At 38.7% G+C, this 25,245-nt stretch overlaps 1 protein-coding gene and 1 long non-coding RNA gene across 2 annotated transcripts in view; one reads left to right on the top strand and one right to left on the bottom strand.

The window, feature by feature from the left end:
• Positions 1-11,063, top strand: part of LOC113233063 — a 28,492-nt gene extending 17,429 nt beyond the window's left edge. Inside the window, exons 9-18 of the mRNA XM_026468028.1 lie at positions 106-292; positions 1,811-1,954; positions 2,492-2,633; positions 3,415-3,543; positions 5,957-6,165; positions 6,386-6,477; positions 6,691-6,801; positions 6,901-8,193; positions 9,223-9,330; positions 9,601-11,063. Coding sequence (XP_026323813.1) covers positions 106-292; positions 1,811-1,954; positions 2,492-2,633; positions 3,415-3,543; positions 5,957-6,165; positions 6,386-6,477; positions 6,691-6,801; positions 6,901-8,193; positions 9,223-9,330; positions 9,601-9,687 — 2,502 coding nt within the window. The 3' untranslated portion in view covers positions 9,688-11,063. The remainder of the gene's footprint in view (positions 1-105; positions 293-1,810; positions 1,955-2,491; positions 2,634-3,414; positions 3,544-5,956; positions 6,166-6,385; positions 6,478-6,690; positions 6,802-6,900; positions 8,194-9,222; positions 9,331-9,600) is intronic.
• A 10,962-nt stretch (positions 11,064-22,025) lies between these two features.
• Positions 22,026-25,245, bottom strand: LOC113232884. The gene is made up of 2 exons (XR_003310663.1): positions 22,236-25,245; positions 22,026-22,168 (listed from the first exon to the last, which is right to left on the bottom strand). It is a non-coding gene; the product is annotated as an uncharacterized LOC113232884 (long non-coding RNA).

Below are 25,245 nucleotides of genomic sequence, written 5' to 3'. Positions count from 1 at the left end.
AATAGAAATACAAAGTATTTAACAGTCGGTTAAAAAGAAAGATACGCCATTTAATACTGCCTACTAGAACTTATCGCTGTAGATAACAAAAGACGTAATATTCAGATGGCCGTGGTAATAATCTGGCTCGTCCATTCATCAACGGAGGACCTGAGCATCGGCAGCAACGCGTTGTCCGAAGGGGAGGCGAAAGCAGCGTCTCTAGCGGAGTCCTTGGCCGCTGCTGCTGTGCTGGCGTTGCTACTGCCGGCGTATACTGCTGAGGAACCACCGCAGCGCGCGTTGCCTGCTCGTGAGTCACCAATTGTCGCTAAACGTGTATATGCAGCATTGTATAACAAACACTAAGAACATATCGTTGACTAACTGTTGTATAGGTGTACCAGAACCTGATGGCACTAGGCAAATTTAAATTTGTAGTCAATATCACCATAGTGGAAAAAAAATAATTCACCAGAATTTATCTATTTTCGTCCATTTTTTAGGATTTGTATGAACGTTTGTGTGTGTGTGTGTGTGTGTGTGTGTGTGTGTGTATGTGTGTGTGCGTGCGTGCGTGCGTGCGTTCGTGGGTGTATGCGTGGTGTGTGTGAGGTAAGCTATTTCCAACAATACAAAAAAGTAAACGCTTTTTTTAATCTAGTTTGTCATTTCCCAAAAAAAACTTTACGAATGTCGTCTTTTTATTATTGTCCAATAATCTTATTTATTTATTTCTTTATTACATATTGCTTACAGTCAACCCAAACGCAATAGTAAGACTTAAAGCTAAATGTACAATCAATCTTAAGTCAATTACAAAAGTGAATAAAATATGAAAATTGATAAAATTATAAATACAATACCATAAACAATAAACTATTACAGATTAACATTAATGACAAAAAAAGATAAAATCCATTTGTTATTACATTATAAACTAACACTTAATACTGCTGTCTCCGGTCAAGGACTCCAGATAGCGTCCTGCGGAAAATATGAATTTTGTTTCTGAGCATGCAAAAAGGTCCAATGAGGAGTCGAAGTTAAGCAACTGATTTAGAGACCTAAGTGCTCGGGGCAGGAGGGCTATCTCACTCACTCTACATCGTGTGCTAGGTACTGCAAATAATCTCATTCTATGAAGTTGCACCAGATTAGTTCTAGGTACCATAAAGCCTACCTTGGACAACAAAAATGGGTTGTATATTATTCCCCGTACCAGACGAAACACATAAGTTACCAGAGCCAGATTGCGTCTCACTTCTAGCATTCTATAATTTACCATGCCTAAAATAAATGCTGTGGGATAAAGTAAGGGGTAATATCCGTACATCTTCTTGTATAAGTTTCAAGCAAATGTCTTCTAAATTTTCTCTAATGTTTGTGTGTGGTTGTGATGGACGGAGTTCCAAATGGTAGCGTTACATTCCAATTTGCTTCGAACAAAAGAGTTCTACAAAAGACACGACGTTACGTTGGTTTTTAAAGACTTTGATTGTCTTAAGACGAAACACTTGCGGGAAGATTTACAAATTTTTGTGCTATGTTCTCGGAAAGTGAGCTCAGTGTCCAACCATGTGCCTAAGTCTTTGACTGATTAAGCTCGACTAATCCGAGTATCATTTATTTTATAATTACTAGTTACCTGTTTGCGAACAAGAGAAAAAGACACAACTGTACATTTCTCAACATTCAACTGTAAACTATAATCGTGGTATCCTTAACCTCTTGCTGGCTTTTATCGATACCCTCTATTCCTGTTTTCCCGGCAAAGTAAGAAACGAATAGATTAAGTGTTACTCCATTGCTCAACGGCATTCCGTGGCAGTGCTGGTGTGGCTGCAGTGGCTGTCGACGCACGACCAGGTGCTGCTGAGCGCGGCGTGGGCGGCGCGGCCGCAGCTGTGGGCGGCGCTGGCGCACGCGCTCAACCGCCTCGCGCCCTGCGCGCAGCAGCTGCTCGCCAACAAGTGTACGTACAGGCCGCGGCTTGCTTCTCCGCGTTCGCTCAACGGTGACTGGGGGTCTACAACTGCTGTTTAATACATTCGCATCGTTTTTTAATTTGATCGAGTAATACTGACCCCCTGAAACGCATGTACAAATCTTCGATAAAACAAATCATGTGAGCCCATACACAAGGTAGCAGATGTACACTCTTGAGGAGTTTCTTTCACTGGTCTGCCATTTCCACCATCAGATCAGGTCTAGGTCAAAATAACATTTAATTTTCATTGGAATTACATCTATTTGCCAAGTTTTATTGAAAGCGGTTAACGGAAAGTATTAATAATTTGCCATCCTCGAGTCCTTGAATGAAATACCCCCTTTCCAATTAAAAAATAACCATTGAAATCGGTTCACAAATGACAGAAGTAATCGCTAATTTTACACGCAAAAAAAAAATACAGTCGAGAACCTCCTCCTTTTTTGAAGTCGGTTAAAAACTTAGTGCATACCAATACAAAGGCACGACTACTTAGTACTGAATATCAATCGTATTGTTTAGATGAGACGGTACCCCTTCCCGAAGAAGAGGAGCTGCACGGTTTTCTGCCACTGGAGGAAGCACTAAAAGGCCTGCGCTTCGCAGACCACGCTGCCTGGGACACTTATGGTGGAAGGCTGCCAGATGACCTTCCTGACAACGAGTGAGTGCCTGTAATAAATAGTCGTAAAACTTGTTTCTAACGTATCATTTAAACATTATATACGATACAGTGATCTGCGATTGGTGGCTTTCCCTCCTGTCATGCGACCGTGTCCTCAATTTTTTTTAGGAACAAGGAATTTTACAGTACCAGGTTAATTTCTTCTGGAACATGTGCCTAAAAGCATATCACCAGTCAATTTAAGGACAATATTCTTATCACCTCACAATAGCTACTGGATTGTCAACGTAAAGGTGGTTTTCCACCTGCACGACGAGGCGAGACGAGACGAGGAGAGACGAGAGTTGAAATCTCCCCAGTCTATTTCCACCAAAAATGCCATTAATAGCTAACTTGCGCGCACAATCGCGAGCTCGCGCTGTGATTGTGGATCTTGAAGATTCAGTGCTGTTCATTAAATTGTTATTATTAAATTTGTTGATGGAAGAAGAATCAGATGAAACGTATTTTTTTAAATCTCAAATAACAGTGCCCCACAATCTCGCTATTGATATGAAAAGCCATCGCGATCTCGCGTGAGAAATCGTGTTTCCGTTGCAGAGTTAAATTAACTCTATGTTGGCAGCAATACGGTTCAATATTACATCAATAAATATTTCAATTCTCACCTCGCCCATCCTCGTCAATCCAGACCATTTCAACCGAAGATAGGCTAGGAGAGAATTGAAATTTTGTTATGCAAATTTCAATCCTCGTCTCGCCTCGCCGGTGGAAAACCGCCTAGACCGTGGTATCACGCTGACTCGTATCCGTGTTCCAGGTCGCCTTGCGAGGTGTCTTCAACCTGTTTGAGTAACGAGCCAGAACTGGAACACAAGGTTCGCGCGTACCGCCTCATTCAGCTCGCTAAGAAGCTCGCCCATTTACGCCCTGAACATCTTACTTATAGGTAAGTAGTTTAGTTTAAAGATTTTTTTTTTTTATAACATCAAGTGACGGGACGAACAAGTCGTGCGCGTGATGGTAAGCTACACGCCTGTCCATAACAGTTGCAGTGCCACTCAGAGCTTTAATTTGCAAAGATCTAAGGTGCACTACCACAGCGCCCTACACCCTGAGACATAAGTTGACAAGTCCCATGTGCCTGTCAACCCTACCCTTTAAAATCGGAACGCAGTAATGCTGACATTACTGCTTGGCGGCAGAACTACCCTACCAAGGTGGCAGTACTACCTTAGACGAACACTTTCACAAGGAGTTCTACTGCTACAAAAAAAATATGTCGCCTAACCTTAGCGAAATGAGAATGCAGAAGGCTGGAGCCGCATAATTTATTTTAAAAAGGGAAATGAATAGATTACATCGAGTATATAACCAGAAATAGAGACGTAATATGGGCCATCCATCCCTGGCAACTGATCAGGCAAATAAGCCTTATTATCTCTTTTAAATATCAAGTCTCGTTTACGCTGAAATCACAAATTACAAAGCTGAAATAGTGCAGCACCAACACCTGACCTGTGTGTATGTCTCCGTATATTACAAAAATATTCTGTATTTATTGTAATAAAGATAATATTTCTAACAATGGAGGGCTGTTCCATTCGGTGGTGTGGAAAAAACAGCAAACATCTATACTCGATGATCTATCATACATATATGATAGATCTATATGATAGATATATATGATAGTCTACTATAACAAATAAAATAATATAAAGAATTACAATTAATTACTCTCGTTTTGAGAATTTTGATGGGAGTGACGACGGAACGAATGTAAGAATAGTGGAGGAAAAGGGAATTCGAGACCGATTCAAAATTTTAAAAGTAAGTGGCTAGTAAAGAGGGGTCAGATTTGTCACAAGGTGGTATGAAATTATAATTGCATACAATGTCCATCATTTCCTATTGCGGTGTTAATGCCTTAGGATTGATCGTAAGGTTTACTATTAATAAGCTACGTTTCTAACGCCCGTATTAACAAGCGTCCGGTATTTAATTGCATATCGGCCAAATGACATATTCAGACCTCTAGATACGTCTCAATCTCTCCTATGTTAAGAGCTCTCATGCCAAAAAAGTTTTGACGTTGGCTCCGCCCAAATTTGTGAAACAAATATATGCCTGAAGTTCGCGTGACATGCGACAGGAGATGTTAAATTTTGCGCATTAAAAGTACCAAATCCTTTTAGCGGAATAACTCTAAAACTAAAGGGATTCAAAAAAAATCCGTAGTGATAGTTGTCGATCACGCATAAATATAATTACTTATCTAGTTTTTGTCCTAATAACCTGTAGCATTTCGAGGACAAATCGAAAAAATGTGAAAATTAGAGGTCATTTCGTGATTTTTGTCTATCGAGGAAACTTTATTGTTTTATGTTTCTGATTAATATCTATGCTTGAATATATCGTGTACTTACTAATACAATATTTTATTATTAACTTTAAAGTGGATATACCCCTCTAAAATCAAATCGAAGATTAGGAATTTTTCCTCTGCTCCCTCTTAACGGCCCATTCGGCGTCTTATAATATGTTACCATGCGATCAAGATTCTGCATGTGATTGATTATAAGGCTGGTTCCACAGCTTTACGTACGGTCCATACGGACCATCCGCATGCGTCGAATCAACAGGGCTCTGAATCGAGTATTTAATTTAATGCGGATATTCACGGAAGACTGTCGCCCACAATGAACGCACGGGTGGCTAGTGCGGAGTTCACGCGGAGCGTGTTCCGTACGGAGCAATCCCCGTCATTGTAAAACGATGTTTTAACGCCACACGTGTTACTCCGCGCGGATGGTCCTCAGATAAATCCGCACTCCACTGAAACCAGCCTAAAATAACTATCCTCAGCCATAGCAAGCGTTGAGTGACATTTGCTCGTAAACGAAAATATTGACAACTTACAAATGTGCACTCAAGCGATATTTTTTAATAAAAAAAATCACTCGAGTCGGTAAGATTGTGACAATACGACCTCTTTTATCGTCATCCCACTTTTTTATCACCCTCTTCTATGGTTCCTGGCCACTTGCTTTTAAAATTTTGAATCGTTCTCTAATTCTTTTTCTTCGTCATTCTTCGTTTGCTTCGATCCCTGGTCAGTCCCATCAAAATTCTCAAGGAGAAACGACGTGTCCTTCAATCACGTAAACCTAAGTGCTTATAAAGCAGCAATATATTTCATACGAACACAGACCCTTTTGGGCCCTTCCCTTCTTTTCCTTTTCCTTCACCTTTTCCCTATTTTGTTATACCTTCTACAATAAAATTAATGTGGACTAAGCGTTTCTATCATTACTACGCAAGACCCACATGACAAGATAAAATGAATTCGGTCGTCTATTCAGAGAAGAGGAAAACCTCGTGACCCTGGAGGCGTCGTTCGTGGGCGGCGAGCAGCTGTCGGCGCTGCTGGCCGAGCTGTCTGCCGCCACGCAGGCGCGCAGGGCGGGCGGCGCCGGCGCCGACACCGCCGACGACGAGGGCGACAGCGACGACGACCAGGCGCAGCCGCCGCCGCCGATCGTCATCTCCGAAGCCGACTTCAGGGAGAAAGGTTTATCTTAACTCTATTTGAGAATTCTTCTTTTTATCAAATCTTGTACCAAATCGAATTCCACAGTAATCTCATTCATTTTTTTGTCGGATTGTCTTCCTCTCTCCAAAGACTCTCTTTCTGACATTCAACTTGGCAGAAACAAGCTCTACTGACACAGTGATATCAAATTTGTTGCTAATAATATTTATTAATTTATTTCGAACATTGTTACTTTCAGTTCGCGAGAAACGCGTAGGTATTCTCAAGCCCCAAGGATCGCTGGAGCGAGCACGCGAAGAAAGGGCTTTGGCCAGTACGCAGGATGAACTGGTAAGTCCGTTTATGCCACTTTTCTGACCGTGCTTGACCTGGCCTTTTTTTATGGAACAATTCGCACTTGACAACTGACTTAGTATTATCTTAAAAATTGCGTTATATTAATAATTTGTCTCCAAAAGTCATTCATATACGATTTAATTTCAAAGTGACAGGACAGCACAGCGAATTGACATCTTAACTGGTATAATTTAATTATCTGTACAGGAAATTGAATGCAATGAAGACAAAGGTGAGGACAAGAAAGAAATTCGCAAACCGCGCGTCAACATTGCAATGGCCGCCATCATGCGGAAGCAGGAAGAGACCAACAAACAGGTGAACCACTTAACACCGCATGTGATATTGAGGAATAAGCAATAGACGTGTGCTCCAGGAAAATACCCATTTTTAATTCGTTTTCTCATTGTCTTACAGGTGAAATTCGTAACACCACCACCAACACCAGATTCGAACCCCGACACCGACGTCAAAGATGACAAACTAAAAGTGATACAACCCAAAGCTATCAAGTCCCTCGCTAACCTCCCCATCGGCAGAAAGACGGGCGGAATACTCTCGTTAAAAGACAAGTCTGCTGGATACCCGCACTTGGTCAACACGGATCCTGAACCCAAGAAAGAAGATGAGAAGAAGAAGGAAATTAAGCCAAATCAATCCAGTCAGAATTCCCAACAGAGCTTTCAGAAACGCATTGACCACCCACCATCGCCGAACTGGGGTGCCAACATAACCCCACCCACGTTTGAAGTTCCGAGAATGAACTTCCCGAAAACTTACGGAGTTCAGAATCCAGGCTTGAGCTACAGTCCTGTCGTGTATCAACAGCATACCAACAACCAAGGGATAAGACTCCCAGTCGTCAATCCTAAAGAAATCGATGTTAGAACTGCTGCGTTACAGAAGCAGAACTCGAGGCATGAGTTATTCCAAGATCCTCACAAGTTCGGAAACCATAAGTACCAAGTTACAGGCGACAAGAAGAACTTCTTAAGTGATCTGCCGCCACGATTCGCCAATCAGTACCGCTACTGGCAAAATCCTCCTGATAACCAGTTTAACGATAACAAATTCAGGGAAGAAAACTTAAAAGCGACTCCTTTTAACCACCAGCAACAGCGTCCTTGGAACCCTGTCCCTGGACAGATGCACGAAAGTTATCCTCAAGCCAATCCTTGGTGGAAGCCGGAAAACCCACCACCTAACTTCAACTACTCTGCTCCACCAATGAATTTACAACCGAACTTTTACTCACCACATCTTGCATCAAATATGGCGAATCCTTATCAAACCATGCCGTCGTTCAACCAAATGTCAACAAATCAAAGTATAGGCGACAAACCTCAAAACTTGATGACTCAACCAAACTTCTTACAATCGACAATCGGGCAACCGCAGATGCAGACCTTGCAGAATTTAGTGACGTCACCCACTTTCAATTCGTCATTGAACAATTTCGGTAACTACGCACCTGCAGTTGGCTACGATTCTTCGATGTACCCTCAATTTAGTAATAACAAGCTAGGATACCAACCTATGCAAATGAAGATGATGGATAAGCCTCAAATGGGGTACCAGGGAAAAGATCTTATGGACATGTCTGGACTGGGATTCGGAGCTAATATACTGGACATGCAACAAAGGAATTTGAATATGAGCTTCAATGACCCGTTGGCTACGGATGTGGATATAATCAAGAACTTGGATCAGGTATGTCTATTTTGACAACTTTATAGCGACAACCCCTATCTACAGAAAACTCCGCCCTTCACTCCTAGCTTTTGTAACGACCTCGGTGGCTCAATGGTTTGCAACGTGGGCGCTCGGTAAGAAGGTCCCGGGTTCGATTCCCGGTGAGATTAATTTGGAGGAAACGTTTTCTAAATTGGTTCTAGTCTGGGAGTTTTGGATACTACTCCAGAGTGGACTCCGTTGCTCTGGTACCTGGTGTAACGGACTGGTGTCCGCAATTCGACGTCCAGGCGTCTATTTTGCGTGTGGCGGGTGCAGGTTCCTACTCGTATCACCCAAACTCCTCCATATATTTCAGCAACGTCCTCGGTTTGCTGAAGACATCGGAGAGCCCTATAGTTGGCCACGCCGGAGCTCTGTAGTAGGATGTGCACAGACGTTTCCTCCCCCTCCATGCACGCTCAGTGTAGAGGACTGTCTGTGTTACCTAAATTGAAGAGATGTTTAGTGTATGGACCATGGCCGTTAGGGCAGTTAGAGTGCGAAGCTCATGCCTTTTAAGTGTGATTAATTTTCGAGATAGACTGGCGTTGAGCGTTGGGATGGGGTTTAGACGAGAAAAGTTTTTTTATATTCTTTCGATAATCGTATCTTCGAGACGAGAAACTCCTCCATCTAAATGGGCCTTTAGCCTGTACAAAGCGTAAGGGATGTCCCATGTTTCTTATATTTTTAATTAATAATATTAAGTGACGGCACGAATAAGTCATGCGCCTGATGGTAAGCGACACGCCTGTTCCTAACAACGCAGTGCCACTCAGAGCTTTAAAACATTAAGATTTAAGGGGCATATCAACTGCGCCCGTCACCTTGAGATAAGTGTCATGTTCCAGTAAATTCACCAGCTTCCCTCACCCTTCAAAACCGGAACGCAGTAATGCTCACAAGGCGCTCTACCACTACTGAAAGTACGCTGTTTTGTATCGGAGGCTTTTTAAATTGTAAAATAATATGTTACGTTACTTACGTCATATGTATGTTATTTAGAACGGCGAGGCGAGCGGCATTCAAGAAGCACCAAGCAATACGTACTCGTTATTCAGCGGGGCGCCCGACACTTCCGCCTGGAACTCGACTCAACGCACTACGCAACAGGTATGTATCCAGAGTAACTCTACAATAAAAGCCCTCTTCTTTGTAAGTGACCATTCCAAAAATTCTCTCAAGTACAGTCGTACCTATTCCTTAATAGAAAGAATGTAGAAGAACATTTATATGGTAAGTATAGATGTACAAAGAAAAATAATTCAAATAAATATAGATAATTGTTGGCTATATAATTTACTATATCATTTAAATAATATAGATATATAAAGAAAACACTACCTAACTTTAGTTACTTAATATACATCGTTGGGTTTCCAGTCCTTGTGGTCAGGACCAGGGCCATCTCCCCTCGAGCGTCTTCTAGAGCAGCAGAAGCAAATGAAGCAGCCTCCTGCGCCGCAGTGACCGCACCCACTCGAGGAATCTGGATGCACTTAACGCGAGGCACCAAATAAAGAACTACAACTGAGAAACTACGACTCAATTCACCTATCTTTAAAAATATTAAGTCAACACTGGCTGTGCTCCAAACGCCATAATATAATTAATATTAACGGTGCAATTAAGTCGAAGTTTCATTCTCGTTCTTTGATGTGGATGAAAAAATTTTACGTTTTAAATATACAGATCGTGGCCCAGCCTGCTCCTGTTTTATATATTTTTGGTGCAAAATAAGAAAATAATATCACCAAGAATTTAAGTATGGGAATTTTTAACTGTTCAAAAACTGTTCGAGTTTATATGGCTATACAGTGTTGATTTAAAAAAAATTGTGTAACATTTGCCAAAAACTTTTTTGTAACTGCAATTCTAAATTACGTCTCTTAATGTATGAATGTGACTTGTTTTTTTTTTAAATTCAATTTTGCTGTTTTTGCGGCCTCTCTAAAACAAAACTAGTCAACAGTAATACGCGATAATAGTGTTGACAAACTGCTTAGTTGTCTTTTTGAAATTTGTTTGACATTGTTGTCGTGTATTGCTAGGACTTCTGAGAAAAACAGCGGCTGGTTTTTATCGAAATATTCAAAATTATTTTGGTTGTAAAAACCAATATGTGATGCTAACAAATACAGTTCAAGTGTGATGTATTAAATGTTTATATAATGTGAAATGAAAATCACGGGTTTACTTGATAATATCGAGTCGTATTCTACGCACAATCCAGTTAGTGTAGTTAGGGATACATACATTTTTTACCGTTTTTATGTCTATTCGTAATTGCAGTACCGGATTGTGATATTTATTTACGTTATTTACATCTAAATGTATTGTAACTTGCTCAATGGTTCTTTGAATGCCTGACTTGGTTTTGAAACTCGGGTCTAGAGAGTGTGAGAAATACACTAGAGTGAGACGGGTAATGTTCTCCGTATAATGTTTTGATTCCCTCGTGTAGTTCTATCTCGTTTAGTTATTTAATTCAGAGCCTCCAGGATATTAGGCTCTGGAATGGAAGTGAATTTTTGTAATGAAATTGTACATAGCATAAAGAATATTATGTCTGCACGAGAATTCTCCGAAAGACGCGCGACCTGTTTTTTGACTCGTATCTATAGTATGCATCATAATTATATATCTGAAGGGGTTAACCGAGCAAAAAATACATTTTGAATGGTAGTTTCTATTTTTGACGATAATAATCGTTTAGAATTCTTTTGAAGCTGTAATCTGTTAAAACTTGGAACAATTCACATTTTTAAATATATATTTTTACTTAATTTCATTTAATGAAATGATAATAATAAAGAAGTTTGTTTTAGGTCGTAAATATTTTATGACACTGGTAAAGTCGGATTTACATTTGTCTGACGTGTCGTGTCGTGACGCGTCAGAATGGTAACCTTTGTATTAGTGTGTCGCGATCTGACGTGACGGCTAGTGCTGTGTGCATGAAACCAATACCGTTCTGACCCGTCACGACATGACATGTCACGACATGACACGTCAGACAAATGCAAATCCGGCTTACCACAATCGGGAACAAAAACATTTTTTGTGCTGCCATTATATCGTGTCATAGATTTCATTCGTGCTTGGTTTGCCGAACTCTAATGTTTTCATGTTTCCGTAGTGAGTTTGTTAGATTATTGTGTTTTGTTGTTGAAGTTTTTGCTCATTGTTAATATTTTGAAATCAAAAATTAAAATCGTAGAATATAATAACCTACTCCTTTTCCAATTCCGTTAAAAATAGAAGGTTTAGCACACCTGTATTCACACTTATGACGTTTGTTTGTTTACATTTTGAACATCTAATTATGGTTCATACTATAGTTTGTATTGATAGAATCGTTGTGCTATGGTTACAAAAGGTCGCTTCCATTCTGTTCCGTGCCAATGTAAGCCTTAGTGTATTGTTCATAAGGCAATTTAAGTGGTCATACTAATATTTTTCTAGTGTATTTCCCCACGGTACCACTACCAGCAGTTTATTGCGTCGATAGTGGCTAAAGAGTATGTCAAATATTAGTAAATTTTGTATGGCAAATTGTGCAGCGCCCGTAGCGGTCATAAAAATGAACTAAAATTGTTTATGAAAATATACTTGAGCGCTAGCGACGAATCGACATTAAACTCTTCGACCCCTCCTACGTAAAGTATCGTATGTCGAAATTGCCAAGTTTACAGGGAAGTGTTTTAAAGTTTTGAATCCACTGAAAGGAACATAACAGGCGACTTTAGCATTTTTCAGTTTTATTCGGCAAACGGTTACTCACACAGAGTATTGTAAAATCCTACATATCGGTTAGATGATCTATTAGATTAGCTTTGTCGTGTTATGCTCGTTTCAGTGAATTCAGAACTTTAAAATGCTTCCCTGTAAACTTGGCAATTTCGACATACGACACTTTACGTAGGAGATGTCGTCTTGGTACTCGTGGCAGATGTATTGAATTATATTACGGGAGTTTGGGTGGTTAGTCTACGTAACGCCGAGTGAACGCCAAACGTTCGTTCTCGGACTGGTGTCACTACCTAATTTCCGTGGCAATTTTTATTATTTCAATATTTAAGTATATTATTGTGTAATTATTAAATAATATTTCACGATACAATACTCGAATGTTAAATGACATTGCACGATAAAAATATCGAATATTTAAATAATAAATATTGCCACGGAAATTAGGTAGCGAACACTAGTCCGAGAATGACCGTAATTGATCACGTATCATTTAAAAGTTTTGAATTTTGATATTGTAATGTGTGAATGAGTTATTTTTTATTGAAAATATTGAGCTTGTTTGAATGCTTGTTTATGTGTCGTTATGTGTAGGATACGATTCGGTGTTGGCTAGTGTGAAAGCTTTGTTATAAGCAGTTTTTGTTGTTTATTTTAAGCGAAAATTGAAGTAACCATTGTGAAACAATATTTTGTAATAAAGCTATTTTTGTTATACACAACTTTTTATTGGAAAATTCAGTGTTTGGCTACTTTGGCACCTGGGGGTCTACTCTCGACCTCCGTCAGACATCCGTCCGAAACAATTACTGTAAAATAAGTAATATTCGACAAAATTAAAAGACAAGTATTGCCGACTTCACGATTAAAAATTAACTCCTCTAGTACCTGCAGTTCTTCTATTAAAATTTATAATAAAGTACCTGAAAATATAAAAAATGAAAACAATGACATTTTCATAAAAAAATTAAAACTATTTTTATCCGAAAAATGGTATTACACTATTAACGAATATTTAATAGATAATACATTCAGAGGCCACGCAAAATGATGATAAATATTAAGGTTGTTTTTAAATTAACTTTTATAACCATATAATATAGTATATAGTACCTATGATAAATAACAATAGAATGCTTACTATATATAAAATACTACTATAAAATTGCGCTTCCCCTCTCCTAGCTCCTATGTTGCGTGCCCGACAGGGCCCATAATACTGGTCTCACTATATTTGTAACATCTTATTATGTACATTATGGTTTTGAAATACATTATTATTATTAAATATCAAGTATGAAGCTTCATTCGCATCACGCGTCTTTTCATTTGGTCAAGTATTGCTTATTTGGCAGTAATTGTTTCGGACGGAGATCGAGAGTAGACCCCCCTGACACGAAAGGAGCCTCCCGCACGACGTACCATTCCTTTCTTGTACAGCATTAGCATCTTTTGAGCACCTTGAGGCGGCCATACACGGGCAGCTTGAAGCAGCTAGTATCGACTGCTTCAAACTGCGACAACATGGCAAACTACAGTCTACTACAGGGGATCCCAAACTTATTTTGTCTACTGCCCACTTTGAGAATAAATTATTTTTTAGCGCCCCCATTTTTTCACCTACTTAAAAACCACTATAACTTCAAATTAAATTAATTATTGTGAGCTATATTAGCGGAGATTAAACATTCATTCTAAACGAGACTTACTATAACCCGCAAGAGTTAAGTTGAGACTTGAGCGCAGTAGGTAGTACACAACGGAGCTCAAGTCTCAAGTTAACTCTTACGGGCTACACCTGCCAATGAGAATGATTATTGAAACGCAACTTTATAGTATTCAGACAGAGTATCTTTTATTCAAAATAAAACAAACATAATCAATTCTAATATAAAAACTAATGTGAAGGATGAATCCGATGCTGTTTAATAAGTTTGTTGATATCAGGTTCCAATTTACTCAAGTCACCACGTTCGCTAACATGCAAACGATTTCTCTTTTTAGTAAGCAGCGTTGTCACAGCACTAAAACCACGTTCACATAAATATGACGATGGGAATGCTATCAAGAATCGTTGAACGATTAACCACAATCCAGGGTACAATTGCGGGATCGGTTTTTGTAGCCAAAATTCTTGGTAGCCATTTTTGAACTAGATTTTTATTTCCTCGTTCGATGTAAATTCTATAAGTTCCTCTTCCAGCTGAGGTGATATTGCTGTGTTGACATTTGAAAACGGAACCAACACCCAGTCTGGTATTTCTAAGTTCAAAATATACTGGTATCTCATTGCTTCATTCAAAAATGTTTTTAGACATAGAAGGCACAAAGGCGACGATAGGTTTGTGGGATTTTCAATGAATCCGAATTTAATATATTCCGCACAGTATTGCCGTCTCTTCTTTTTTACTTCTGACATTGTTTTTTGTTTTGAGAAATACCTAAGTAAGTGTTGAACTTAAGTACTGCTTATCTAATACGCGCGAAACCGCAAATGAAAATAAAATAAATATTACGTTGTTTATATAGGACTGCATAAGCAGCACGCACTGACAGGAATAAGACAAACATGCATAAACTCGTTTATCTCATTCGATGCTCAATCGTACTCAACAAGTAAGAACAAGTATTCTATAATAATAATAACATACACACTCAACATAGCCCGCACTAGGGAAACCCTGTGTCGCGGGTGCCATGGACACACACGTAGACAGCCACAAATTACACCCAAATTCATGTGAGAAATAAATATAGGCCATACAAATATTTCTCCCGGCCCAGGAATCGAACCTGGGACCTCTGCGTGGCAGTCCGGCATGGTAACCGTTCGGCCACGGAGGCAGTTTATGTTTAGTCAATGAACCAGCTGATTGATACAGGAATGCACAAATCGGGTTATTTAACAAAAAACTTGTTAAAACATGATTGCCCGCGGTTTATTATCTACGACAATTACCTATCTAGGAATACTAAACTGTGTCTGTTGTCTTTTTATTTGTTTGTTTGTGTCTACTTTCATTTCGAAACGGAGCGACGGATTGACATGATTTTTATTTTATTTATTCATATAAAACCTTAGAATAATAACGCATAGAATGATAGTTTCATATCAAACGAACTGTCACAAGTGAGGCAAAAACCAAATTCATGTAGGCGTAAGCAACTTGTAACTACGCTCGTCGGCACGCACACAAATATACAAATAATGATGCCATGGAATAACATTTCCCTCAAAAGTGGGGAAATTGTATCTTGCTTAACTCATCATTAAGTTAAAGGTGCCTACAGATTTGCCCGACATTGTCGATCAGGTGCCTACAGATGTGCTCGATTTTGTCGATCGACAATGTCGATCAGGTGCCTACAGATATGCTCGGTTTTGTCGATGAAAAACGAATATAGCACTTATTTGTAAATCCAAGATGGCGGACACGATTTTTCAAAATATGCTATATGGGTATCCTTTTCGAGGTATTTGGGGATGCTCATTACGAATATGGCACTCATTTCTAAATCCAAGATGGCGGACACGATTTTTCAAAATATGCTATATGGGTATCCTTTTCGAGGTATTTGGGGATGCTCATTACGAATATGACACTCATTTCTAAATCCAAGATGGCGGACACGATTGTTCAAAATATGCTATATGGGTATCCTTTTCGAGGTATTTGGGGATGCTTATTACGAATATGGCACTCATTTCTAAATTCAAGATGGCGGACACGATTTTTCAAAAAAATGCAATATGGGTATCATTTTCGAGGTATTTGGGGATGCTCATTACGAATATGGCACTCATTTCTAAATCCAAGATGGCGGACACGAGTTTTCAAATAAATGCAATATGGGTATCATTTTCGAGGTACTTGGGGGTGCTCATTACGAATATGGCACTCATTTCTAAATCCAAGATGGCGGGCACGATTTTTTCAAAAAAATGCTATGTGGGTATCATTTTCGAGGTATTTGGGGATGCTCAATGTGAATATGGCACTATTTGTAAATCCAAGATGGCGGGCACGATTTTTCAAATAATGGCAAGTTGGGTATCGTTTTCGAGGTATTTGGGGGTGCTCATTACGAATATTGCTTTTGTTTGAACTGTCGTGTTTGCCATCTTGGATTTAGAAATGAGTGCCATATTTGTATTGAACATTCCCAAACATCTCGAAAACGATACCCAACTTGCCATTATTCGAAAAATCGCGCCCGCCATCTTGGATTTAGAAATAAGTGATAGTAGATAATTCGAAACCTATAACCGAAAATGCCATAAGCAAACATTAAAGAAAATAACTGTTAAAATAGATTAAAAAATCGCTTAAGAATGCTCCCCTTTTAAGAAAATAAAATATTTCAATATAAAATATTTCGCTTGAGTTACGAAAATAAAGACATAATAATAAGCTATCAAAGTTGTACTGGTGGTGCCAACACTATAGTAGAAACAAATATATACTGTAAATTTGTTGCAATATGTGCTCCTATTCAAATAAAATTAAAAGAAATAATTATTCAATAATGCATGAACGCAGAGCCGTTAAAAGTATTATAAAATAATTAAGTGTCCCAGTCACTTTCATCACAAGTTAACGAAAACATTTAATGTTTATTCAAGTAAATATTATTGTTCAAGATGCGCAAATAAATCGAAATTACAGACACCACTAAAATTTACGTAATATAATTATTTTGAAACAGAATAGCAAAATGGGGAGAAAAAAAATTCGTTACTTTGCAACACTTTCGTATCTTGTTGCCGCGAAATTATTTTTCTGTTTTAGTGAATATTTACATAAAAATATGAGTTGAAACGCATTACTTACTTGTGGAATGCGATGTTAGTGTCTATTTTATGTTTGTCTGTTGTATTTTTACACCCATTTACCGCACATTTCGTCATTTTTAGCAAAAAATTTTGGAGCTGTTCGCGGTGCAATATGACCTTGAGCACTAACAGCCCGCGCGCTCCTGGGACGCGTTTGGAACCCTCTAACTTGCCTCACTTAGCGTGTTAGGGCTAGGTTTCTATGCGTTATTATTCTAAGTATAAAACATATAAAACAGGACAGATAAATACGACACGGAGATAAATATCGAACCGAGTTAGTTTGAGCAATCTCCTAATTAATATTAGTTGATGTTCACAAGTTGTAGTCGAGAGTCGAGAGCTCAGTCGGTGTCTACGGGTCGTATTCTAGAACTCTACTCAATGCTCAAGTCAGGATTTGAGCAGGCTTGAGTATGATTTCAAGCACTGGAAATACGACTCTAATGGCAAGGACTTGAGTATGATTTTCAGTGCTCACTGCAATACTCAAGTCCTGACTTGAGTATTGAGTAGAGTTCTGGAATACGACTCTGAGTCCTGGATGAAATTACAAATCTCCCACTAAGCCTCTACACAATGTCTCCATTTTTTTTCTGGGTCTCTTACCTAACTTTGGCTGCTAGCCAAAAGCCACAAGGGGGCGTTATCGCCCACTTCGGGAAAGACTGGTCTACTATGTACACATACACCAAACCGCTCGGGTTTCGGGCGGGCGGTTTGCAGCGCGGTGAAATGTCATCGTGCAGTCAAGCAGTCGCTAGACACACATTGACTGCTCGAGCTGTCGGCTACTCTCGCGCAGTGACCTCCGCCCGCGCTCTTCATTCCACGTCATGCGCGCCATTTCGCAGCAGCAAATTCTACGCCGCCGCCGTCGTCATCTGAGCAAAAGTACCTAGCAGTGGTAGTGCTTCTTCCTCAAAATCCATGTTGCTACTGATTTGAATGATATTGAAATTGTGACTTGTTGGGCAGTTGATACCAACTGCTGCAGTTGATATCAACTACTCCAGCAGTTATCAATGGCAGCCTCAAGCTGTTGACTATGACTGCAAGAGCGGTCCGTGTATGTTGATCATTGGCTAACTGCTCGAGCAGGCCGTGTACAGCCACCCTTACGTCGATTGGCAAATCCCACCACGATGGCAAGCAATAGTGTGTCACGAAGGGTCTTGCGTAATAATGAGAGTAAGGCTCAACTCACACTGGCGCAGAGTCTGTTTTTCAACTCGATCTCCAGGTCATGAGGCGACGACCCTCGTGTGGTAGGCATCTGACGCCTCACGGCGCCCAAGTGACGCGCGAACCGGCTCGAACGCTACCAAGCAATCCCATATTTGCAAAACACAAATTTGTACCTTAACAATGGGAAAATAGAGACGTATATGCTATAGGCGAAAAACATGACGCGTCGCGATGCTGCGACTCTGCGCCAGTGTGAGTTGAGCCTAACGCTCGGTCCGCATAATTTTTATTGCAAGGTTTTTATTGTAGAGGTAGAAACAAAGGTAAAGAAAGGGCCCATCATTTACATCATTGAAGGACACGTCTTTTATCCTCGAGAATTTTGATGGGAGCACAGACTATTAGATGTTAACGCAGATGGGAGTAACGACGGAACGAAGCAAAGTAAAAATAGTGAAGAAAAAGAATTAGAGAACGATTCAAAATTTCAAAAGTAAGTAGCCAGGAACTAGAGAAAAGGTGATAAAAAAAGTGGGATGAAAAGGGTCACAAAAAGGTGGGATGAAAATAGCGATAAAAAGGTGAAATGACGATGAAAGAGGTCACAAGTGTATTCCATCGATACGATAACTCGTCGATTGGCAAATCCTTTCACCACGATGGGAAGTATTAAAATAAAAACATTACATTTGTCACTACTTCAAGGTATGGAATTTTTAGATTCAGTACGTGGAACTACGGAGTATAAACGTATATGCCATCGATACGGTAAGGTGTTTAACTTGCTTAATCATAGGGCCAAAGGGACACTAGAGGCTTTGGTTTTAAGGCGCTGGCCCTCTGATGGACGGCAACTAAATTTATTATTTTTTTATTTCAGGAAACAAGTTAATCTGAATCATAGTAATAGGAAGAGCTTATTAATTAGTGTTAGTAGATATTTTATTACTTAATCACATCACCTTCCTCTCGAAGTTAGTGTGTAAGATGCTGTTGGAGCTGTCTCGTCCTTTGCGCATCAGGGAAGCTGTCTATTTCCGCAGGATGGAGCAAAACATCCGTATATTCTGAAAACATCCCCGATGGACTGCAGAAACGAAGAAGGCCCAGCATCATCCTAAAAATATTAATTGTACACGTATGCAAGCAAGCGCATCCACCGCCCCAGGATTGGGACTCCCATCTATCAGCTAATGCGCTCAAGATGCCGTTTATACTGAGACGCATGCGACCATAGATTTAGTATATGCATGCGACAGAGTAGCGATGCGCTACGCTTTCGCAAGATAGCGTAAAGAGCGTCAACATGTTTATCAGCGACCATGGTTGACGGGATTCAAAAATCCGATTTGAAATGTCAAAACTTTCTGGTCGGCCAGTTGTTATGTGCCTCGACTCGGAAGAGACGCAGTTTCTGGTCGGGAGAGGCAATCAAAATCAAGCTGCTGAACGCATTTTTGTACTGGATACGCAGTGCAGCCTGTTGGTCAATCACGCGCGGCGGGCATATGGCGCCCGCTGCATGTAACTGACCCACATGTTGCACTTGTAAAAGGGCTGGCAATATGCTTTAAACAGCATTACCTTCATTTCATCTGTGTATCGAGCAAACCTGCGAGTCTACATATTGCAACGAACAGCCTACGCTCTGCGCTCCCTTTCCACATCGGCATTCTAAATAAAACACAATAAAATCTATTGGGGCGCTCGGTACTACATTTCTGCCGCCGTTAGTTGAAAGGGCGCATGTGACATTAAAAAAAAATGTTACATTTATGTACGTTGCCGTGATCAATAAAGAAAGGCCCGGCCGTACTGCCACTATTTTTATTTTTTCCTAGGCGGTTGAGGTATGAAGTTACCGCAAGAGAAAAGTAGATATTTTTAATTTAATTTTTTTGAGCATTATTTTCTCGGTTTTAGGTTTTTGTCACAAGCAAGTAATGGCGGCAGATTTTTAGTAGTGGTGACTTTACAATCTTGAATATTCAAAATTAAATTATTGTAATTTCATCTTTTATCATAATTATTAATACGAAAATGGAATGTAAAAGAAAGTCCTTCGATCTAACAGGACTTGAACCGTACCCTATATTGACCTAGGTTGGCATGCAAGTGCAAATGTTTTCTAGTCCGAAATAAGGTATTTATTTTTGTAAAAAAAATATAAGTTTATCGAGTTCTTAGGTTTTCGCTGTTCCTTATATTAAGGTATCATTACTTTTAATGAAAAAGTATCATTCTTATCATGTCTGTGATTCCTATCGAGTTCTTAGGTTTTCGCGATTGTTACACATAGGAAATGAAACTATTTTTCCGGATTTAAAACGAGTATATTTGTTTTTTTCAAACAAACCGACGTTTCGAGCCCTTTACAGGTCCCATGGTCACGGTTGACATATTCATATCATATCATATATGTATATATATTGGGGCTCTGTTTTGGCGATGCTCGCGCTACATAAGTTAATTTCCCAAATTGGTCCAACCGGGAATTAAACCCGAAACCTTTTCAACCAGAACGCTCATAGTGCGAACGGTTCCAGAGTCTTCAATTAATTCTAAAACGCTGTCGAAACTCAAAAGATATGAAGAAGAATTGAAACACAATATAATCAGTCAATAATTTAAAATTTATTATCTTGTTAATTTTCTAAACAAAATTGCAACATACATGTCTAATCCATAAAAAGCTTACCAAATATCAAATTGCATTATGCAAAACGTATTTAGAAATAATCTAATAAACATTAACATAGAATTGAGATAGAAACTGGTATGTCCGTACATATTTATATTGTGTAGAGTCCGTTTGCATAGATGATGACGAGTGTGCTGTGTAATTTTTTATAGAATTATAATAGTCCATCATATAATTACATTAAATCCCTGATAAAATTTAACATGTGTGTACCAACTTCACTCGTAGATTTTTTATTTGCTAAGATAGAGAAATTGAATTTCAAAAGCGTACGACGTCGTTGTTGTTACATCGGTTAATAATATGTCGTAACTTTTTATGGCAAAAATCTGTAAATACTGTAATAGAATCTAATAAAAAAATATTGTAAAAGTACGCTTTTGAAATTGTCATTAGTTATTGTTGTCCCTTCCAAACTAAATATGAAAGTTGTAAGAAATAGAAGGAAATTTTTGTAACACCATAATAAACTTTTTATCACTCCTGCCCATTGACTTACAATTATATGGACGTCGGGTCCGCGCTAAAAAGTGTCCGAACTTATAGGGCGTTAAAATCGTATACAGAGCGTCATTCACGCTTTAGTCTTCATTTGTTCGACTAACAGCGAAACAAGCAAAATTAGACAGTACTGCGATGACATTACAATTTAAATTCATCGTTTTAGCTTTTTCATATTCCTTTACATGTCACTACGTTTAAATAGGTTGACTTGGGACATTTTTTTCGTGGTTTTTGTATTAGACCCGTCGTCCATTTATTTGTAAGTCAATGCTCCTGCACGTAAATAGTATGATTGCTATAGCTAACTTGACTATAATGCCCCAAATAAAACCCTAGGGCCTTTTTTCTTCTCATTACAGCCATGGTTGGTAATGAGAAGAAAAAAGGCTCGAGGGTTTTATTTTGGGGCATTACTATACATACTATTTAAGTCCAAGTGTGATGATAAACATTGTATGTTTCACGGGTATGGGAATTACGAAACTCGGACTCCGAAAACCCTCAGTCTTCGACTTCGGGCTTTTAATAGTCTCGTTCGTCCTTATTTCCCGCCCTTAATACACAATATACTATTATGTTATAGTAATAGTTACATCAGACTTTCACAAAAAATGAATCATGCCAGGGCCGAATGCGACCCGTTGGTCGGGTCGGAGGGAGCGGCATATCTTACCCTCTTTTTTTTGTGTTTATTACTGACAATATTATGGTATGCAGCGGTGTACAGAAATTCTGTAATAGGTTTACGCGACGCTGTTTTATGTTTTTTTTTACTTACTATAAGCGATTTATGTTATGCGTGTCATGCTGCGAGTTGCACAGAGGCATGGAGCGTGTCATGCTCGGTATCAAGACTATAGACTGTGTTCTCAACGTCCAGATTCGAAGTCGAACGAAAGTAAAAGACGTGGGGAATGACATCACGGAACGAAAGTAGAAATGAAACGGGCACCTGGCAGATAAGATAACAGATGCTGGACGCCCGATATTCCTGTGTACAGCAGCGAGATGGGTAGACATCGCAAGCGTCGCGGGGCGAACGTGGACGAGACTGGCGCAGGACCGTGGGAAATGGCACAAAAACTTGCGGGGCCTGGCCTATACCCAGTAGTGGGTGAAGTCAGGCTGTATATGATGATGATGTTATAAAGAAATAAAAATGGCAATTGTTGTAGCGTACAAACTAAATTACGAGCCAAAAAATCAGGTCGAATCGATCGAGCAGAATTCTCGCGTATCGTAAAGTCCATTATGTTATGTACAATTTCGTTACATTCGGACCCATTCTGCTCCGTTTGCATTGGAAATAGAGTCTTGCGCGAATAAACTTGTGGGGTTCATGTTCACGTTTCAATGCCTCATTAAACAAGCGCATAAATAAATAGCTTACAATTTAAAGGGACAATAATTAAAATATTATCGTTTCTTTCGCTTTCTACTTAGCATTAAAGGGGCAACAACAAAATATTACTAACCTTTTCACTCTTCATTGGTACGAAAGGGGCATAAAACAAAAAAAACTATCACTTTTACTCTTTATCAGTGTGAAAGGGACAACAATAAAACGTCCCTTTCCCTCTCTATTAGCATAAAAAGGGCAACAATAAAAATATTTCCATTATTTTGACTCCACATTAGTATCAAGGACATAAATAAAAAATATTTCTATCCCTTTGTCTATTGGTATGAAAGGGCTTAAATTAAAAGAAATATTTACTATCGTTTCACTTTTTAATAATACAAAAGGGGCAACAACAAAAATATTCTTACCCCTTTCACCTCTAAGTGAAAAAGTAGCCACAATAAAAAGGAAAGACTGACTACGAAAAGAAACTAGGTATATAAAAAGCACTTTCCTACATTAAATAAATAACAGTCGCAGGTTAAAATCTAAATATGAAGTGTATTCACAAATATATTCGAAATTCCAATATTCCTTTCTAATACAGATGAGCCTAGTATTCGCAAAATATCATAACAGAACTTATGAGCTGATAACGTCGAATATGATTGTGAACGCACCTTGATAATGAACTAGATATGTACAGAATTGACAGTAATCGAGCTGTGTCAAGACACTGGGCGGCATGTCTTCGATTTGTTTTCTATTTTATTTAGAAGTGTGTAAATGGAGCTTTTAAAATGTACAACTCTAATTGTAGTAAAGTTCTTTTTTCGACCAAAAACAATTGATTTACAAAGCAATTAATTGAAAATGGAATACCATATTTCAGAATACAAGATTGAGCGGAAATTTTTAAGTATTCTTGTCGTGAAAATTAAGATTAAAACTGGAAGTACGGGAGTCCTAAACTGCTTAATTTGACTAGTAAATTGGCTGGCTGCACGAGCCGGGTAACCAGGAAATAATTGTTGTACAAGATGTTGGCACAGTGAGATCTTCAGTTTGCCCCATTGAAGCCTCCTGTGACCAGAAAGCTGACAGCTACTTCAGCCAAAAAATAACCAGCCAGCCAGCTTCCTGAGCACAATGCCCCAGGGCTCGGCCCTATACGAAATTTGAACCTTTAACTATAGGTACTATGTTTCTTCCAAGACACGGAGTAAAATGACATTTGTTTGTTTTTAAAATAAGTTACAAAGTGACTTTCTCTGTTAAATTGGCAAGCTCTATTTTTCACTTTACAATAATCACAAAGTACGTATTTAAACTACTCAACGTACAATCGTAAAAAGTTGAATGAGCGATGTATAAAACCAGATGAAGAAATACTAATTAAACAGTAACCACGACGTAATTTTAGTTGTTTAAGGAATAATTCGTACTATTTATATGGCATTAAAACAGCGCGCTAACGTCAAGGTCATTGACATAATTTGATATTAATCGAATCGCACAATTTATGAACGGCTGTTCTTCCTCTTACCGAAATGCATAACATTTGAAACTAGCACATAGTGCCACTACCGAATATTAAATAAATAATAATAACTAAACAAATATACTAAAAATAATCTAAGATGATCCCTGTGACAGTTCATAAAGATCTACACAATATATATAACTTTGTAACGACGTGCACTAATTTACGTATTTCATACTATTTTTAATGGCCTCGCTCTTAAATGTTTGTTAAATAAATACATAAAATTGAAATAAAAATAACACCAAATCAGTGTTAATTTGTGAGGAATAAGCGGAAAAACATTTTTGTCCAAAATTCATTACTTTTTTACAACGACGTGCAAAGGTTACTTCGTTACACTGCATTTGCTAAAGATGCGGTATATCGATAAAAAGTTTTCGATAATTTAACGAATAAATGTTTAGTGCGGGTATTCATTTTTAATGTATGAATTTTAGTCATTGGCAACGGATTAACATGTTACATTAATTTTATTACTTTTTGAAGTCTATAAATTATAAATGTTTTTTGAAAATTTCTAAAACATCAATTCAACTGTAAATGAATTCTAGTTGCGTGTTTTATGCTTTCAATATACACAATACAAAACACTTCATACATCGCAACATTCAGAATACGTAAGAAAATTAAACCTATAAGTGGGAACTTTTGCTTCAAAAATCTATTGCCTTTACCTCATCGCTATGACAAACGTCAAATGGAGTTTCACAGGGACCATCCCAGTTTAGTATAGACAACATCGCATAAAAAAAAGCACGTGTGTTATGGAAATCGCAAACAACGACGGTATCATAGGCACCCAGACCAGACAATATAGAAAAGTTAGTTCCTCTACATGGACCCGGCCGGTCGAACCCGGGACCTAAGAGACGGCGACGCCATGAAAACCGGCGTATAAGCCGCACGACCACGGAGCTCTTCAAATATTATGAATAATAAATATGAGTTTCGATCTGAGATAATTGAATTCTAATGATGGGAAAAAATTAAGAGCCGATACTACCTCAGCTCGTATCAATACAGTTCGTTGATTCCAGATATCGCACTACTAATACAATAGTGTATTAACTAAAAAAGTGTATTTTCTCAGAATCGACGAGAAACGAATTACTCGCTTCCCGTGACAGAGAATTAAAATGTATGTGTCGGTTATAGTTTATTAC

The sequence above is a fragment of the Hyposmocoma kahamanoa genome, unplaced genomic scaffold (genome assembly GCF_003589595.1).
Source record: "Hyposmocoma kahamanoa isolate Upper Pololo Valley unplaced genomic scaffold, ASM358959v1 78, whole genome shotgun sequence".
Lineage (NCBI taxonomy): Eukaryota > Metazoa > Arthropoda > Insecta > Lepidoptera > Cosmopterigidae > Hyposmocoma > Hyposmocoma kahamanoa.
This window is presented reverse-complemented; position numbering and strand designations above follow the sequence as displayed.